Here is a 20,200-nt window from a genome sequence, read left to right on the forward strand (position 1 = left end):
AATTATTCTTAGAAGATTTTATTTTGTATCTTGAATTATTATCTAGAAGGTTTTGAACTACCTTTGAAAGGTTTTAAATCTATTTCTTAAAAAAAAAGAATTATTTTTAAATTGGCTTTAAATTGTTTTAAATTGATTTTAAATTAACAATAATAATATTATTATTTCTTTTAAAAAAAAATTAAAAGAAGTTTAAAATTATTATTAAATTGTTTAAGTTTATTTAAGAAGTTATTTTAAACTATTTTAAAGCTATTTTTCAAAAAAGATTTTAAATATTTTTTTAATGATTATTTTGAATTATTTTTAAATTATTCTTAAATCATTTGAAATTATTTAAAAGGGTTTTAGATTATATTTTTAATTTTTAAAAAGTTTATTTAAATTATTTTATTTTGTTTTAAAATCTTATTTATTTTTAAAGTTATTTTCTTTTTATCTTATTTTTAAAAGTTATCTTTATTATATTTTATTTTAAGTTTGTTTAATGTTTACATTTAATTAATTTATTTTAAATGTGATTTTTAATTTTTAATTAATTTAAGCTTAATTAAATTATTTTAAAAGTTTTTTTTTAAAAAATTTTAAAAGTTATTTTCAATTTTTTTAAAAGAAGGTTTTAAAAAACATTTTATTTTGTAAAGGTTTTAAATCATTTTTCAAGTTATTTTAAATGTTATTCTATTTTAACTTTTTAAAAAGGGTTTAAAAAGGTATTTTCATTTTATTAAATTGTGTAAAGTGTTATTTTATTTCTTAAAGGTTTTAAATCAATTTTTCATTAAAATAGTTTTATTTTTATTATTTTATTAAAAGGTTTTAAAAGTTCATTTCTTTTGTTTTAAAGGTTTTAATTTTTATTTTGAATGGCTTGAAAATCATCTTTTAAATTGTTTTAATTTTCACATCAAATGTTTTAAACTTATCTTTTAAATTATTTAAATTTTCACTTCATAGATTTAAACATTATGTCTTAAATTATTTTAAAATTTCACTTCATAGGTTTTAAAATCATCATTTAAATGGTTTTAATTTTCATTTTAAAGGTTTTAAATTTAGTTTTCAAAGTGTTTTAAACACATAGGCTTGCAAGTGATACTTTTTCTTTAGAATGTACACAAAGAGAACCTACACATGAGTGGTTCTCTCTCTTTCCTTTTTTTTTAGATTGACTAATTATTTGTTTTCACGCGCTTGGACATAATGAAATACATTAGGTCATTATCATAGAGTGGTCTACACTTGATTTTAATCTACATGGATGACATGCTTTAAAACATAAGGAAAATCATGGATGATTATAGTTACATGCTTTACAACACAAGGAAAACTATATATAACTCATACTTACATGCTTTTGAACATAAAGAAAAGGGAACATGGATAACCCATACTTACATGCTTTTAAACACAAGGAAAATGAAACATGGATAACTTATACTTACAAGCTTTTAATTATGAGGAAAATCATGTATACCTCTTTATAATAACATGCTTTTTAACATAGGGAAAATCATGTATAACTCTTTTTACAAACATGCTTTTTAACAAGGTAGAATGACATATAACTTTATACTAGCATGCTTTTTAACACAAGAAAAATAATGTATAATTCTTTATACTAATATGCGTTTTAACATATGTAAAATCATGAATATTATTACACTAATACATGCTCTTAACATAAGAAGAACTTGAATGAAGAGATCATCAAACATTTTAGATAGAAGAACTTAAAAGGGAGAAAAAATAATGAGGTGGAAGATATATAAAGGAGAAGTGAAGAAGGAGAATGGAGATATGAAGAGAAATGAAGGAGTGAATTGAAGAAGAAATGAAGCGAAGAAGAAGGGATGAAGGGTCGAGATAAGAAGAATGGAGAATAAGAGGAGAGAAGGGTAAGAAGACAAGAAGGAGAGGATATGATTAGAAGATAGGAAGTAGGAGAAGAAGAAGAAGATAGAAGAGGAACTAGAAGGGTGAAAGAACTTACAGTGGGGAGGAAGTGCTCTGGACGTAGAGGCAGACCAATCAGAGGAGCACCATAGTAAGGGAGAGTAGAGAAGAATGGAGTAATGAGAGGAGTGTTTGAGAGTGTGAAGAGGGGGCCTGATATAAAGTGAAGAGGTTGGTGGCTGAATGAAAGCGATAGTTCGTACTCAAAATTGAGTGGGAGTCCCTCGGATTGCCGACAATGCTGGTGTGCCACGCAGTAGCGCGAATGCTCTATCCTCTATATTGGGAGGTGCAGTGCGCAATTCAATGGTTCAATTGCACATAGGAAGAAGTGGCGCGTCTATGCGCCACTTTGAGTGGTGCCTATGCGTTGTGGTGGGGCCTAGGTGGCACTTTGCAGGATGGGGCATCAAGGCACCACTCTCAGTGGTGCCAAGGTGCTGCCCGATACAAAGTTGTCGCCACCTCTCTTGAGCCTACTTAGGAGGAGAGCTTAGGGCTTGAATTGGAGAGTTTCTTTAACTTATTTTGATCAACAAGATTAGGGGAGCATAATGATGGGATTGGTTTTAGACAAATTGGGTCCCATATTAAGATATTGATGTCAAAATGTAGGTCTCACCATAGGAGAAAAAAATAGAGATTTTCTATAATTTTATATGAGATTCAAATTAGTAAACTCATATTTTTAGTTCAATTTGATTTTATTGTAAGTTTGGAGTTGATTTGAGCTCATTTCAATGGCAAAATCATAATTATTGTCCAAATTATCTTAATGATCATCTAAATTATTGTAGTCTTAATGGACCTCAAAAGGCTCATTTGGGAATTTTCGACGATCCAGACACATTTGAGAAGTCCGTTTCATAAAATGAAGCTCTAATGAAAAAAACTTATTCAGGATAATTTCTCATGCTTGAAAGCTCATCACACAAAATTTCAGATAAAATATTGTCTGATAGCTATAAAAAATTGATTGATGTTATTCATACAATAATAATGAGCCAAATGTAGCATGAAATTTTAAAGCACTACAATGATCTATAAAGAAGACGATAATTTTAAGGCATAAAAATGAGTTCCCTAATCAAATGGCATTTTGGTCCAACTATTAGGATTTGATTGAAGTTAATTAGGCTTGATTTCCATTTTATGTGATTTATTATAAGTTTGACTTAGAGAATTGAAGTTAATAAAGAGTTTACTAAAAGTGAGGCCAACAAGGCATTCATAATATATTTATCTTCTTCTTCTTTAACATTTTGAAATCAATTTTATTTTCCAGCTAATATTTGTTTAACCTCAAACCATATAAAAATTAAAATTCTTTTTTGTTGTAAGGCACGATAAACAATTAACTCTAGTCCTAATTTTGAGGGAAAAAAATATTACATCAGGACTCTGGATACGTTCAGAGTCTAATGACAGAGTGCCACGTGTCAAGCGGGCCCCACCATTCTTTACACTGGCTAATACCAGTGTATTATGGTGGGATCCGCTTGACACGTAACGGCTCACCATTGAACTCCTAATGCAAATATTCGCAAATACAAATGTATTATTTCTTCAATATTTAGGTCCGGACACTTGCAATTGCAGGGGCGCTCTTATGAAGGAAAAAGTATTACATTCATATGAAATCAGAGAAAATTGAAGGGTTTCACTAATCTGCAATTAATATTCTCTCTAATGAAGTAGTATGCCGCACAGTTTACTTCATTATTGAAGCCAGGCATCTCGCGGATCTCACATGCACGAACCATGCCGATTGATCTCAAGCTTTCGCGATCGAACCGCGTCTACTGCCTTGGTGTAAGCCCTTCCCGCCTTCCCCCCTCGAATCCGTTTACTGTCACTTCCCCGAAATTCACCGTTTTGTTAATCTTTCCTAGGAATCAGTCGAAGGGAAGATTATAACAACCCTCACGTCATCAGTTTCTTATCAGAAAATTATCATTTCCATATCCGGAACTGTCAACTTACAGGTATATCGATGTTTGTTGATTCCATGGCAAGCCATTCCTCCCCATTGCTGTATATTTCTAGTTTGATGCTGATCTTCTTGTTCTTTTGATGGGAAGGTTCGAGGAGGAGTGACTGGAGTCATCGAATCCTTGTACAGCGTGGTGAAGCCCATATGCATCATGTGAGCTCCACATTTCTGTCGTTTTTGATTTGGTATCCTTGCTTTTGCATCTATTCTATTGAAGTTGATAACCCGTCCCCACTTATAAAGGCCTGTTTCGTTGAAGTTAAGATCTAGTAAATTTGGTTTTGATAAGCCTTATTCAAGCAGGCTTAATTTGATTTCATAAATTATATTGACAAAGCTGTTTGGCTCCTCAATTCTCAAATCCGATCATCTGTTTGGAAGATTTGGGAAATTTAAGGTATTTATTAAATCCAACTGAAGTAAACCTTTAAAATCCCGATAGTTTAAGGATTTGATAAATCCTGAATTTGAGTTAAAATTGATTAGTTCATGCTATGTTCAATTTTTACTTTATACGGGGTTTAAAAGCCCTTTATGAAACGTTGGTGTGATAAGCACACCAACCAATTTAGTCTGTAGACGATTTTGAAAACTATAATGACATAGAAGGCCATTTGTTGCTGTGATAAGCAAACTATGGTTTGGAGTTGGAAGTTGCAAAATGCTGCAACTCAGAATCAAAGAATGCTTAATTTTCAATGTAAGTGTCAGAATCTGTATATTGGCAGGCAGCCAATTGATTTTTGTATGAACCGTATGTTCCTTATTTTAGAGTTTGCATTGGTAACTAAAGAATCAGAATAATTACATCATAGTCATCATATGATCTCTAGGAAGGTATCTGCCTAACTGAGCTGTTTTTTATTTTTCCCAACAGAATAATTCAAAATACCCAGACCTGCTAATTATTTTAAGATAGGTTCTTGCAAATTAGGGCTATTGAATTGACCATAATTGATTAGCTTTACCAGAGATTTTTCGTACATTTTAAAATCTTGTGAAGATGATCAATGCACTGCACATGATGCTGTTTGATTTTGTTTTAAGAGTGTAAGTTCTTTTGCTGTGTTGGAAATTTGTTTAATGTCATGGAAATTATATTTTTATGGCATTAAATAGCATACAGTTATACAAGTGGTCAATATGGCTCTTTTTACATCATTTTTTTTTTCAGTGAAATATATATTTTTGATGGAATTTTAGGGCATTGAAATCATTGTCTCCTATCTGCTGTGCAGGAAGAAGAGTATAGAGCTTGCAACATCAGCTGGAAAATTAGGTCCTGGTAGAACAGAGGTATTTCGTTGAATTTTATGGTGCTATAAGTATGTTACATAAAGTCATTGGTGATGAATGGGAATGTTACATCGAATTTTATTGTATTTTGTATCTAGTTTTAGTGTATAAAAACTGCATGTTTATGAATGTTCGATTAACTGTTATAATGAAATCATAACCTTTATCTGTTAATTTTTGTCCTCTATACCTGAGTGATTTTGAAGTGATCACGTGACCTTCTAATATTACTTTATTTTTATTGCTGCAATTTTTCTGGTTAAATTAAATGGAAAGATAGTAAATCAGAATGAAAATGCTGGTACTAAATGCACCAACATTGAATCACCGAGCTTTATGAACTGCTTATCTGCACTATCGCTCAAGCACGAAGTTATGTGAAAAACAATTACCCTAAAAGTACTTTTAAAGAAGGCTTTTATAGTATTTGTGATTCTTTTTTTTGTCCATGAAGAATGAAACTTGTTGCTTTAAGAAAATCGTATTATTCATAGTTTTGATTTGTATAGTTTCTGCTTGGTTTGAAAATAAATCCAGGATTTCCTGTTGTTAGTTTTGGCGAGAAATCTAGCCTTTTCATTTCACTTGTTTAATTTTGTTAATTTTTCGGAACAGAGGAAGATTGAAATGACTGAATCTTGAATAAGATAAAATCATGCAAATCATGTTAGATGGATCTGATGAAAGAAGTTCCTGTGTTGCAATTTAACCTCCTAAGCTTCATTGGAATAATTTCTTCGTCTAGTTTCATTCAAAAAAGACTTAGGCTTCAATCTCTTTGAAATTAATATCATGTTCTAATATATTTTTGCTTTATTTAGATTGTCCTCTTTTGGAATTTATTTTGCACTTCTGTTACAAAATTGTTCAGATAAATTTTTCATTTTCTTTGTGCTCGGAAGAGAAAAGTGGTCATGACATGTTTTATGAGACATACCATGGTGGAAATATCAGTATCCAGGTAATATTTCTGTGTTTTGCATTTATCTTTTTTGAATTCCACTGTCCTAATCATTGCTTTCAGCTTTTCCTAAACTATGGTTTTAGCATTCATTGATCAATGCCCAGTTTTTCTGGATAGTAGTATCTCATCAGTGCTGACGTGACTAGAGGCTATCTACATAAGCCCCTCTCTGCTACCTTGGAGCTTATTGTTGAACAAGACAAAGGTGAACTTGTAAATCCTCATTTTATTGCCTCCTCCCTTTTTTTTTGGAAAATTTACATACGTGGCACACAATTCTTATGTATTTATCAATGTCACACCTAAAATTTTATATTTACATAACATAGCACTTTGGTGTTTTAAAACCTATGCATGAAAATGTGTATTTTATTTTTAAAAACTGACAATAGTGCTATTTTTGATATGATGTTGAAGATTTGAGTGCTATGTGTGTAAATATGAAAGTTTAGGTGTGAGATGTTGATACTAGAATTTAACAAAAATCCAACGGAAAGTAAATATTATTAATGAATTCATATTGGAAATTACAACCAAACGATGCGGAAATATGAAATTACAATGAAACAACACACAACACTTTTACTAGGGTGGATCTAGGGTGGAGATGTTGTCAGCTACGGCTTTGGACCTTTGGGGCGGAGGCAAGGTGGGTCGGATGGCAAGTTGGAAGGTGGCACAACAAGGGGAAATGATGGGAGGGTGGTCCTGGGAGGTGGCAGCAAGAATGCAAGGCAGCGGTTGCCCAAGCTCCTGGCAGCAAGCAAGCAACAATAATTGATGTGGAATGGCTTTCCTAACAGTAAGAATGCGTTCGGAACAACAGGGGACTGGCAATTTGGGGTGGCAGCAGCAAGGCAATGACTGAGGGGAAGGTGGGAACGATGCGGGTGATGGGTTGAAGGGGATAAAAACCACATCGGAAATGAGATATAGCCGGAGCACTACTTAATACCCGTGGATATAACCCTAGAAGGGAAAAGGAGATGCCAATGTCTATCATAAAGCAAATCACAGCAAAAAACTAAACCTAGACATCAACGAGAATAAATAAATTATCATAGAATAACTAGGACTGGGCCCCATTCCCATTGGACGGCAACTCCATGCTTTGAAGATGCGCGGTCCCTCAAAATCCTGAATCAAACCAGTCTAGGTGTGCCCCAAACTCCGTGTCCCAGACATCTATGTCAGATATTTAAATAAATAAGAATTGTGTGCAATATATGTAAATGCCCCTTATTTTTATGATCAACAATGCCATGATCGTATTACTTTTGCTATTCACAGCCAGTCTCACCCATGTTCCTGTTCAACCTGAGCTCACGAGCTTCCTCATCACTCAAGACACTCAGAAACATCAATTACTCTCTGAATTGTCATCAGGTCTTCTTTTGCCTTAGTGCCATTTTCATGCTTTGATATAATTTTGCATGGTAGATTCATTTTTGTGTTATCTCTTTCTCTCCCTCTCTCTTTCTCACTGTACATATATGTATATGCTAGTTTAAGAATAATGCTGTTGAGCTGGGCTTGTTGATTTACCATAGTTTTTGAGATGAAGTGGCAGATCAATTGTTCAATAGAATTGGCTTTTTTTTTTTCAAATTAAATCACCATTATTGTGTAGGTATTCACGTTTAAATAAAGCCAATGGTGCATGCGACACACATAAAAGCCCTCTTTTCCCTAGGTGTTATTGCAATTTGATAAGGTAGACATCAACTTGTTTCATTCTTCAATTATTGGTTAACATGATATACCTAAAAATTTTGCCCTCCTTTTTTATTCAAGGGTTGGAAGAAAAGACATTTAAATGTTCCTTTGAATAAAAAATTTCTTAACATAGCTAGATGACATCTCCTTCATGTTTTTTTTTTTTTCTTGTGTCCATGGTTAATTTTATGGTGACCTAGGGCAGAGGAATCATGTCGGTCATTCTTAACTTTGTCATTTAACTCTATTGGGGTGATTAAGATTGGAGACCTGTGAATAAATACTTTGATGCATAATGATAATGAGCTTAACACCTACCATTTTAGGCACAACTGGAAAAATTCAGATCAACGAAACCTAGTCTTGTGATTGCATCTCAATCAAAAGCCCTAGGCATCATTAGACAAAGTCCGATGATACCACTAATGCTGCATCGTCTGATGATCTTGGAAGCTTGGGCTTTATTGCCAAGGATTCTATCCCTTGGGATTCTTTCAAGTTTTTTCAAGTTCCTTATTAAGACATGATTGATTTACTTGTCTGAAATTGCTACCCTTTGCTGCCACTGCAAACCAGGCGATCCTTTGATGTTATAAAATTCAAGTAGAAAAATAGAAAATAGGCGAGTAGGGGAGCCCTTTGTTCCAATCAAAAGAAGTCATTCATGATTTAAATCTAGAGCTAAAAAGGAGCATTCCCAGCTAACTCTTTTCCTTTTTCATACTAAAAAAGTCAGAAAAGATATATTTTTCTCTTTGTATCATTGAAAAAATAAAATTCTTATTTTTTTTCTAGTAATTCAATTGTCTTTTTCTTTCTCTCTTCAAGCACTAGAGAAGACGTGCTCAAGCAACAAGCAAAGGCATGGTTATTAGATATTGAAAGAAAGCCTGATTAGAAGCAAATGTGCAAGTTTTCTTGCATGTGGCTCATCTATGATAACTTCTTTGGATTTGTGTGAACTAGGAAATGAATCATTAAGTGCCTTCTCCAGCATGGTTGAACCTCTTCGAAATTAGGACAAGCCCTTGCAGTGCATCCCATACCAAATGATTCTCTTTTGAACACGAACCAATGAAGAAGTTCACTATTAGGGAAGATTTCAACCTCCTTTTCTTGAAAACATTCGAAGACTGAGATTATCCAACCAAGCCATACACCTTGTCTGCTTGCTTCGATTAATTACCCACCCCGGTCTCGCATTTTATTGCTAGATGTCTTTCCACAAAAAAAGAAATGTTGGAGCTGGTTTGGGAAATAATGTTTCACATTCTCTCTCTTTCTTTTAATACTTGTTAGATAACATGCGTCCATAGTCCCACATAGGGTGTAACTGAGCCAAGCCAACTAGCAAGCCAACCTGGGCTCGGGTCGATAAGTGGATCGTGGGCTGAGTTCAATGAGCTAATTAGCCAAGTTCATGCTAGCCCCAACTCAACTCGTAAGCTTGTGAGTCGCTCATTTAAAAAAAAAAAACATTAGCGAAAATATATTCAAAATATATTAAATTCAAGATTTTAATTTTAAACTAAAAAATGGTTAAAAAAATGATATTTTATATTTTTTATCAAATAATTTTGTATTACTTATCTTCTAATTGCTCATATGATTTATCATTTTATTATAACACTAGTTTAAATTTTTATTATTTTCTTTATTTCGTGATAAACATGCAGGTTTGTGAGCTAGTTCGAACTCATAGGCTTAAGCACGAGCTCGAGCTCAAACTCGATTAATTAATCAAACTCAAACTCAAGCTTAAGCCGACAGTTGCTTGAGGTCGACTCAACTTGTTTGCACCCATAGTCCCTCCTCTTGAGCCACAACTTTCTATAGCCACTTACATAGTAAGGCCAAGTTGAAATCACATTTATCTTCTTAGTGAAGAGATTGAGATTTGAGATTCTAAATGAAAGGGATGAGTGAAGCTTCAGAGTAAATATCTTTTGATTTGAGACGTCTTCATTTCTCTTCTAGAATTGATTGTGGTGGGGAATAGGTGAAGACCTTGCCTTTTTCAAAAATACTAGGCTGGAGAAGAATTAGCATTACCTTTGTGAAGGGCTGTTTGGGGGTAAGGGCTACTTTTCACTCTTTTGAGATGCATGAATGTCATTATCATGGATCTTTTTTTGTTCTTTACTGAATTCTCATAAAATTATATATAGGGTACCATTTCTATTTTGATTGGTATTGTTTTGCCATAATCTTGCTTTCTCACCATATTGAATGCACGAGCTTCGAGGTTGCTGGAATGCCACCCTTCTCTCTTCCCTCAAATTGAGTTTGGGTTTTGGGCTTCCTGTATTATTGAATTTGCTAAACCTAATCCCTTTTGGGGTCCAAATTCCTTTGATATCTACTGTAGGTGCCAAAGAATAATGAGAAGAAGCCCCAAAAAAACAAAATGGAGCACAACCTTTAAGTTGAACAGAATAAAATTGTGTTAAGTTACTAATTGTATAGCTTTTGGGCCTCATTCTTATGTGTTTTTCGTCAACCCAAATCCTATCTGCTTACATTTTGAAGCAAGAAAACCTCCCACCATGTATAAAGCATTTCTTAATAATAATTGTGGAAAAGCTGCTGCTATTCTACAGGATGTTAAAGAACTTGCAACTAACGCACAATTTATGAACTTGGATGTGATAGAGAAAAGCTACAAATTTATGGGTTCTGATCTAAAACTAGAACCAAACATGAATGTGCCTTGCTCAGTTGATTACGACATTCATTCTTGCAGCAAGCCCTCCTCTAGAGTTTTTTCCCATAGTAGATCATTCTCCGAAGCTTTTTCCCACAGCAGAACCTTTAGAGCTACAACAGACCCTCCGGAGCTTTTCCTTACAACGGACCCTTCTCCGGAGCCTTTCCTTGCGACAAGACCTCCAGAGCTTTTCTCTGTAACAGGTTCTCCTCCGGAACTTTTCTCCTGCAGCTTGCCCTCCTCCGGAACTTTTTACCTGCGGCCGGCCCTCCTCCAATACTTTTTTTCTGCAGTCGGCCCTCCTCCAGAGCTTTTCCCTGCAATTGGCCATCCTTCGAAGCTTTTTCATGCACTAGGTCCTCCTCCAAAGCTTTTTTCTCACAACACGGCTATCTCTTGAGCTTTTTCCTTTCTTTCCCTTTTTTTTTTCTACAGGTCACCCTGCAGTTTTTTCTGGAGTTTGTCTACTTTCCTCCAAACTCCCCCTGCAACATTACCTGTAGGAGTCTTCCATCTATCTACAAACATTGCAGGAATTGAAATCAAATATCACCGTAACCAACTAGAAGTCAGTTTTTTCTATAGGTTGTCTACTTCCCTGTAAAATCCACTGCAACATAACTATAGGAGCCTTCTGTTTACCTACAATCTCTATAGGAACTGCAGTCAAATACATTCACAGTCAACTAGCAGTCAGTTTTTCTTCCAGGTTATCTACTTTCTTGCAAACTCTCCTGCAACATTATTTGCAAGAGTCTTCCGTCTTCCTACAGACACTACATGAAGTGCAATCAAAGACAACTGCAGTATGTGATAAAGCCTTCAAGTTCTACTTCACAGGATCTTCCTCACCCATTGTTTGATGATTTTAAATCTAATTTAAACATAGTTTTCAACCATGTTTCAACTTGCGGGGGAGTGCTAGATGCTATATTAGGAAATAATTGTCATGTTAGAAGTTATGAGTATTATATTTATTTCTCGATATCATTTAGAGTTATTTTATTGGATCAGATTTATTTCCTTTCCTATTTAGACTTTCCTATTTTATGTTGTTTCCTTATCTCAAAATAATTAAAATGAATTAATTAATTGGGGATATTAGATGTTATATCTTTCTTTTTCTATTATTTGTTTATTGTTTTTTTTATTCTAGGATTGATGTAAGAATTATTTATATTTCCTTTTATATCAATAAAATTACTCCACATTATTCTGAATTTCAACAATAACAATCAAAATAATTTCAATATAAGTCTTTCTCTCCCATTCATACTACTACCCACTTAAATAAAAATATAACAAATTATCAACATTGACTTTTTAAACTTAAATGTCTATATTGCTCTCATAATATACTGAATTTGCATTAGAATCATCAACATAATGAAATCTTTATCGTGCACATTATTCTCAACCATATCTGTATTCTTCCATTTATTCTTATATCTAATCTTAATTATCTTCTTTTTATAAATAATCATCAATAAAAATATTAATTAAAATAATAAATATGTTGATAGTTTTTTTTTATTGAATTTCAACTACATAAATTTTTATAAGAAATTTTCCTTTTTTTTCTTGCTATTTAGTGTGTGAGGTGTGGGGTTGATAGGTGAGGTATATTGATATTATTTTTAATTTTGTTAAAAAAATGTAAGCCTAAAAAATTTGAGGTGCTTTTGAGATTACAAACTTAAAAGATTATCAAAAGTAGGAATGATATATTCAATTAAATTGTTATGCTCAATGATAAGTATAATAATGTTAGAAGCAAGCTTCCATTTGCAGACAAGTTGAGCTTGAAGATGTTTTTAAAGATGATAAGCATGAAAGCGGTTTAATGGCTTTTGAGAATGTTGAGGCATGGCGAAATTTGAGCCTGCCCTCCTATGATAGGGTTGGAAAAATATCAAAGAATGTTGAATCCTACTAATTAAGATTCTTCTTTCTTACGTTATTTATTGCTAATAGATGTTGCGGAACCTGAATGTTTGAAGAAGAAATGCACATTATAATGTCAACTGGAGCTAACAATGAAAGATAAAATGTACATCCTATATAAAAATGAGCTTAGACGTTAACTAAGCATCCTAACGATATGAGTGCAGTGTAGAATAAATGGATTCCAGGAATAATGTAGAGCAAGTGGAAATAAAAGATACAAAGTAAAGCCGGGTAAGAAGGATTTCAAGAAAATGAAGGTATCTAGTGTAATGAGTTTTTTTTTTCTCATGGATTAAACTAAAACGTAGTAGAGTGGTGTTGAATGTAGTGGAAGAAAAAAAAAATGGAGAGCTTTAAGATAACTTATCTTCATGATTATTTGGAGGACATCTACTTGGCGCAACTTGATGACTATGAAGTGCCTACAAAAGAAAGCTTTATTTGCAACTTAAATAGATGTATTAATGGGTTAGAATATGCTCCTCATTAGTGTACTAGCAATTTGATGCATTTATTCATTAAATTTGTTTTATTAAATGCAATGTAGAGCAATGTTGCCACATCAAAGGAGTTAGTTAAAAGTCTTGTTAACTTGCTTTTATATGTGGAAGCCATTATGATTGCATGTGCAAATACTAGTGAGATTAATAATTTAATGTATTAGTTTTAAGGATATTAGCATCAAGGACTAGGGAAAACTAGAGAAAGAAAAAAATATTCAAGTGAAAATAACTGGTGGTGATATATTGAAGTTATTATAGGCTGATTATATTGAGATAATATTCAACTTATTTAACATGTCGAGGGTGGAAAATATGATTACTCTTTCCTCATCCACTTTAATCTCTCAAACCAAAAATTACTTGAACCATAGTTTTGTAATAGTCCAAACTCTCATCCATCATGATTGTAAAAGCCCGAACTCTTACCCATCGAGATATTGTTTGCTTTGGTCGAAAGGTTCATGGTTTTGTCCCATTGGTGTAACTTCCCAAGAGATCCCCATCAGTGCTCCCACATATGCACGCTTAACTTTAGAGCTTTTGATGAAAATTCCGATCATTGCACCAAGAAGTGCATCAATGTTTAAGAGTTTAACTTCATTCTATTTAAAGGTTTTCACAATCTCTTCCACTTAAAAAACTGACGTTCTTGTCAGTTTTCTAAACCCAGAATCATCCACCATACAAATTCTTTACAGACTGGTAGAATGCTTCGATACCATTTGTAATAGCCTAAACTCTCATACATCAATATTGTAACAACTCAAACTCTCACCCATCAATATATTGTTCGCTTTGGCCTCAAGGTCTCATAGTTTTGCCCCATTGGTGTAACAAATTGAAAGTAATTGCTCTCCAAAATTTTATTTCCTTCATTCATGAGTTGGGCTTTTATAAAACCTTCCAATCCTTTTTAAAAATAATCTCTATACTTTTTCTATAATCCCTATTTACAATTAGACCCCTGAAAATAAGATACAAATCTCAACACTCTCCCTCAAGTTAAGCAAAAGATACCCACTAAGCCCATCTTGTCATATAATCTAGACATATCTAATGAACTAAATCCTTTAGTGAGGCAATCAACCACTTGCTCTCCAGTGGCTACATGACTTAGCTCCAATAGCCCGTTATTCAAATTTCCTTGATGAAGAATCTATCAATCTTCGCATGTTTGGTTCTATCATGCTCCATAGAGTTGTTGGTAATGCTGATTGCTAACTTGTTGTCATACCACAACTTCATTTGAGTTCCTTGATCCACCTTGAGCTCAACTAACAAGACTCTTAGCCACATCACCTCGACAAATCCTAAGACCATGACCCTATACTCTGCCTTTGTTGTTGACGTCGCTATTACAGATTATTGCTTGCTCTTCCATGAGACCAAGTTGCCCCCTACGAACATGCAGTATCCTGAGGTGGATCTTCTGTCATCTGCACAAGTCATCCAATCAACATCACAATAGTTCTCAATGTCTACATGTCTATTTTTCTTGAAGATCAACTCCTTCCTTATTGCACTTTTCAGGTACTTTAGAATCTGATACACTGCATTCATATGACCCTTCCTTAGATCATGCTTTTAGCGACTCACCACGCGTACTGCAAATGAGATATCGGGATGTGTGTGACTCAGATAGATCAGACGACCGACCAATCGTATCTCTCACGATCAACTGGCTCTCCAGCCTCTGCACTAAACCTGGCCTTCTGATTAATTGGAAAGATTGCAGGCTTGCATCCCAGTATGCTTGTTTCTGTGAGGAGATTTAGTACATACTTTCTCTGAGACAAAACTATTCCCTCTGGTCTGTGAGCCACCTCAATCCCAAGGAAGTATCTGAGTTTTCCAATGTACTTCACCTCAAATTCTTTGACCAACTTTACCTTTAGTTGAACAATCTCTGCCTCATCATCACTAGTGATAATCATGTCATCAACATATACAACAAATATAGTGACGTGACCATAATTTTGACGAAAGAACCCCTTAGGGCCGACATTAATCTGCTGATATCCCATGACCACTATAGCTTTTCTAAACTTGTCAAATTAGGTTTAAGAAGACCGCTTTAAGCCATAAAGTGACTTTCTGAGCTTGCACACCTTAGCCACTGTCTAACCCGTACTGAATCATAGTGGTATGTCCATATATACATCATCCAGTAACTCACAATGAAGAAAGACATTCCTCACTTTGAGTTGGTGTAACCTCCACTCATCATTCACAACCAGAGAAACCTATATCCTCACTGTGCTCATTTTAGCTATCAGTGCAAATTTCTCGTCATAGTCAATGCCATATGTCGACTGCACCTTTTCGCCACCAATCGTGCCTTGTAACTCTCTACTTTCCTTTCTGGATTTTGTTTCATTGTGAAGATCCAATTGCACCCAATTTCTCTTTTCTCAGCTGGTAATGATACTATCTCCCACGTCCCGTTCTTACAAGAGCACCAAGTTCCTCCAGCATGACAGCCTTCCACTTTGGATCCTTCTTAGCTACTTGCCAATGCTTTGGTATAGAGACAATGTCTAATGATGCAATGAATGCTTAGTGTACAGACGATATGTTAGAGTATGAGACAAACTGAACTATGTCATGTGAGAAATCAATACAATCAGGAGAATAATGATCAGGAGAACGACTCACACTACTGCGAGAGTCCTCCTTAAAGTCATGAGAGTGGGAGGAGAAATGAAAGGAATCATATCACTTGAGTATTCGGATTTTGGATTGGAAGGTGTAGGTGTCTCGGGAGTAGAAGGTAGACCAGGATAAGGGACTTGATGACACGAGTGGCACAACAAACAATGCTCCCTCATTCTGCCTCATCCTTCTTGAATACACTCTCATCTCCCCGTGAGCTTGAATTCCTCCACCTTGGAGCTCATTTTTCTCTTTTTCCAGCTCTTCAGCCAATCCTTCCCACAAACGGGACAAGCATCATTCTCACATGTACCAATCTGTGACCATCACTACTCTCTCTCTCTCTCATGTCTCATACTTTTAGTATCTGACGAGTCACCAAATGGTGAGATTACTTCCAGGGTATAGTACGGTTCGAGCTATCTGAAGGACACATCAATGCTCATAAATAATCTCTTCTTTATCAGACTCCAAAAAACATACTTCTTATAGGTTGCAGTATAACTCATGAAACCACACTTTACAACTATAGGATTTAGCTTACCTACTGATGGTCTGCTGTCATTCTTAAAACATATACAACCAAAAACCTTTAATGGGAGAATCTCATTATTATTTTGTTTCAACATCTGATAAGGAGACTTTCAATTCAACACCCTCAAAGACATTCTGTTGATCAATTGAACTACTGTCAAAACTACTTGCACCCACAAGTGATTTGGGACATTCATTGTAATTATGATGCTTCGAGGTACCTCTAAAATGTGTCTATTTTTCCTCTCAACTTCATTTTGTGTCGGTGTATATGAACATGTGGTTTGATGCTGTATCTGTTGGGTTGACAAGTATTCCCTAAACGTATTGTTGGTATACTCTCTCCCATTATCAGACCTCAATATCTTCACTACTGCACCATATTGAGTCTGAATCACCATGTGAAAGTCTTTAAAGCAATCAAACATATCACTTTTATTTCTCATCAGATATAACCAAGTAACAAGAGAAAAATAATCAATGAAAGTTACAAAATATTTGTAACTGTTATAGAATAAGGTTCTCATATATTTGAATGCATTAATTCAAAAGCATGAAAACTCCTATTACTAGAACTAACATAGGAGCTCCTGCTATACTTACCGAAGTCACAAGCATCATACACAGTTTTTTGTTTATTTGTCTTTTCATACAAGGATGTATACAAACGACTCAATATATTAAAAGAATAGTGTCTCATGCGTCTGTGATGTACCAACAACACATTCTCCACACTCCTTTCAGATGCTCCTACTCCAACATTCTCGATCATGGATGAGGCCGAAGCCATTCTCTCTCCATCCAATTACCAAAGTCCACTATGCCATCTGCCAGTCCCAGGTCTCCGGCCAACCCCATTCTCTTGAAAGATCACCTTGAGAATGACAAATGAAACAATACATTTTAGTTGAAGTATAATGACATTAATGTATAAAATGTTCATTGAAAATGAATGAACATACAAAACATTAGACGAAGTCATAGAATTGGTACACCTCACTATACCCTTACCAACCACAGGTTGTGTTGTACCATCAACGGTCTGAATGCTCTTTGAAATTGCTAGGTGAGTATGGGAACAGAACTCACTGACGACACTTGTCACATGTCGAGATGCACTATAATCTACAATCCATTTTGGTGATCTTATGATTGATATAGAGAAGCGCATGTGTATCACGATTATCTTTTGGCTGAGTGAACATAACTAGCAGTGTTCTCCTTGGATGATGATAAGGTGGATGCATCCTCATTCACGTCACCTATCGTTCTCTGCTTCCTCTTCAACATCTTCAATAACTCGTGATTCTTATCGGTAGAGATCACTCCTGGCTTTCCCTCATTCTCTGCTATTATTAGATATGATTGGTAGCCCCCTCTTCCACCCGGGTCCCCATGATTATGATCACGGCCTCTAGAGTATCCAGATCCATCTATTAGATATCCCTCCAGCCTTTTCCAGTCTCGATTCGACGTGACCAACTCAATTATATGATTGGTTCATCAAGTTTCATATCCACATTAGGGAGATCTAGCTTCACTCGTGTAGTAGCAAGTACTGAGGCAGCAGTTACCATCGAGAAGCTAGCTCCCTGTACGAGCACTTTCAAAACTTGAGGATCTATTTTCTCCATAAGTTCCAACTCTTCATTTCCCACATTATTTCCGTCTCCTGGCATCCTTAAACACAGCGATCTAGTCTAGATCACAAATTTCACTCGCGGCTTCCTTTCTTGCAAGTTCGAGCGATCCATTTTGCCTTAGCCAGCACACAAAAATCGAGTGCAATTCAAAAAAGAGGAGGCTCTGCTCTGCTTCTTTCTCCTCACATCGAAGCTGCATTACTGTCTTTTCCCTTCGCTTCATCACCGATGCATCGAGCCGCAGTCTCCTTCACGCTTGAACAGAAGCCTTGCTCGCACTGATAAGCCGCTGGAGACTCGCAACCCTGCTTCGTTGCTTTTTTCTCACACCAAAGTTGCATTTATTGTCTTTCCCCTTCGCTTCATCTCCGCTGCATCGAGCCAAATTCTCCTTCATGCTTGAACAGAAGCCCCGTCTCCGTACTCGCACTAGTAAGCCGCTGGAGACTCGCAAACCTATTCAAAACTACATCGACCGAAGCTTTTTCCTCCCTAGTAAGCTGCTCTGTCCTCCTTGCTTGCATTGGTAAGCCGATGGGAAGCAATGAAGATCGCAACACAGACAGTCGACGCTCACCGAAGCTAGCGAGGGAAGCGAGTTCGCAGTGCACATTGACAGTCGAAGCTCACCTAGAGAGGGAAGCGCAGCCGGGATCGCAACACACAAGGGCCGCAGAAGCTCCCGTCTTTCTCGTCTTTCACTTTCTTCTTCCACCCCGTGATCGAAGCTCCTGCCACTCTATCCAACGATTCTTCATTGTTCACGCGACCAGGGTTGGTTTGGCTCTTTTTTACAAATAGCCCTTAGACTTCTTTTATAATCCCTATTTACAATTAAACCCCTCAAAATAAGATACAAACCTCAACATAACATTTCAAGAGGTCACCCATCCTAGGAGTGCTCTTACAGAAGTACACTTAACTTAGAGTTTCTGATAAATTTCCAACCATGACACCAAAAGGTGCCTCATCTTTAAGAGTTCAACATCACCTACTTAGGGTTTCACAATTTTCCTTGTGGAGCTATTATATTAGCTTTTTGGAGGCTGGTGATGTTTCATCATCCTCTAGCAAAGAGCCGGGTGTATTCTTTATTCTACTCTTTGTTTCTTTTTTTTTGTTCAATTTTCTCTTCTTCTCCTTTTGTTTTTTTCCTCACTTTTTTATTTCTTTTTTCATTTCTCAATTTAAGGACATCAGGAATCTGCTTTGTTGATGCAGCTCCTCCTGGAAGGTTGGTTCTTTGTGAGTGGGGATGAGGTCGACTCACAAATCAATTCATATGTTGTTTTGATAGTTGGAGTGTTGGCGCGATGCTCAAGAATGAAGATAGTTTCGATCTCAATGAAATTGAGATCCTTCGAGTCCTTCATATATTTTGCTTTGACCTTGGAACCGCCCCTCTACCGGATCTCTGTTGTTTTTCAAGGTGGCATATGAATGCTGGCCAAGTGAAATTATGGATGTTCTTGCTGTGTTTACGAACTGGATATAATCATTTGGTACTTCATTTGTCATGGAATTGAAAAAACGCTAACTGATTTTGCTGGCCTTTTCTGGAATTTATGTACATCTAAGGAGGAGAAATTCTTGGATCTGTTCACAATTTGAAAATTTGCAGAAGTCCTTGCCTTAAATTTTGTTGGCGTCTGCTGATAGGATGGTCTTTGCAGTGATTTGTTAATCTGAAATTAATTTTAATTAAAATCATGAAGAGCTGTTGGGATTTATCTATTAATTGACAAATATTGGGCCTCATTTATACTTATACTTAGAGAAGAAATAAAATGTGGTGCGGGAAATGAAACTTCAGTTGTTTTGCAATCAATGGCTCAATGGTTGAAGCATAACTTTTGCAGCAAACATTTTGAGAATTTTTATACTGCTTACATTTCATGTGTCACTATATGTAAAGTTAAATAATGTCAGCAAAACTGAGCTTAGTGTTTGATTCCTCCAGCTTCATTTGAGATTGTTGAAAAACAGATTTTTAGAGGAAAAAATGCTTGATCTTTTTATTCACATATACGGTACATATATATAGGGAATCCAATCCCTCATAATTTACAATCTTAACAAATATATCTAATCCTAAATTAGAAAAGGAAATAAATCTGAAATAAAAAATAAAGTAATATAAATAGGAAAGGAATAAACAAAAATCAAGAGGTTTTCAAATTGGCTCCAATCAAATCTTCAAAAATATCTTGGTTAGTTGACGGTTCATACCAGGAAAATCACCTAAAACTTTTCAGTTTTCCACACTCCCCCTCAAACTGGTCCATGCTG

The 20,200-nt window shown here is 35.3% G+C and overlaps 1 protein-coding gene across 4 annotated transcripts in view; it reads left to right on the forward strand.

Annotated features, from left to right (window-relative positions):
* Positions 1–3,565: 3,565 nt before the first annotated feature.
* The window catches only part of LOC110024055 (Down syndrome critical region protein 3 homolog), an 80,696-nt gene continuing 64,061 nt past the window's right edge, over positions 3,566–20,200 (forward strand). For all 4 annotated transcript variants that reach the window (XR_002293961.1, XR_002293959.1, XR_002293960.1 and 1 more), the window contains exons 1-7: positions 3,566–3,768; positions 3,849–3,941; positions 4,038–4,102; positions 5,188–5,245; positions 6,117–6,206; positions 6,330–6,414; positions 7,500–7,595. Coding sequence is in view for 1 of the 4 variants with exons in the window: in XM_020723787.1 (XP_020579446.1) it covers positions 3,718–3,768; positions 3,849–3,941; positions 4,038–4,102; positions 5,188–5,245; positions 6,117–6,206; positions 6,330–6,414; positions 7,500–7,595 (538 nt within the window). In the remaining 3 variants the exon portion in view is untranslated. The remainder of the gene's footprint in view (positions 3,769–3,848; positions 3,942–4,037; positions 4,103–5,187; positions 5,246–6,116; positions 6,207–6,329; positions 6,415–7,499; positions 7,596–20,200) is intronic.

This window comes from Phalaenopsis equestris, unplaced genomic scaffold, assembly GCF_001263595.1.
Source record: "Phalaenopsis equestris unplaced genomic scaffold, ASM126359v1 Scaffold000240, whole genome shotgun sequence".
Taxonomy (NCBI): domain Eukaryota; kingdom Viridiplantae; phylum Streptophyta; class Magnoliopsida; order Asparagales; family Orchidaceae; genus Phalaenopsis; species Phalaenopsis equestris.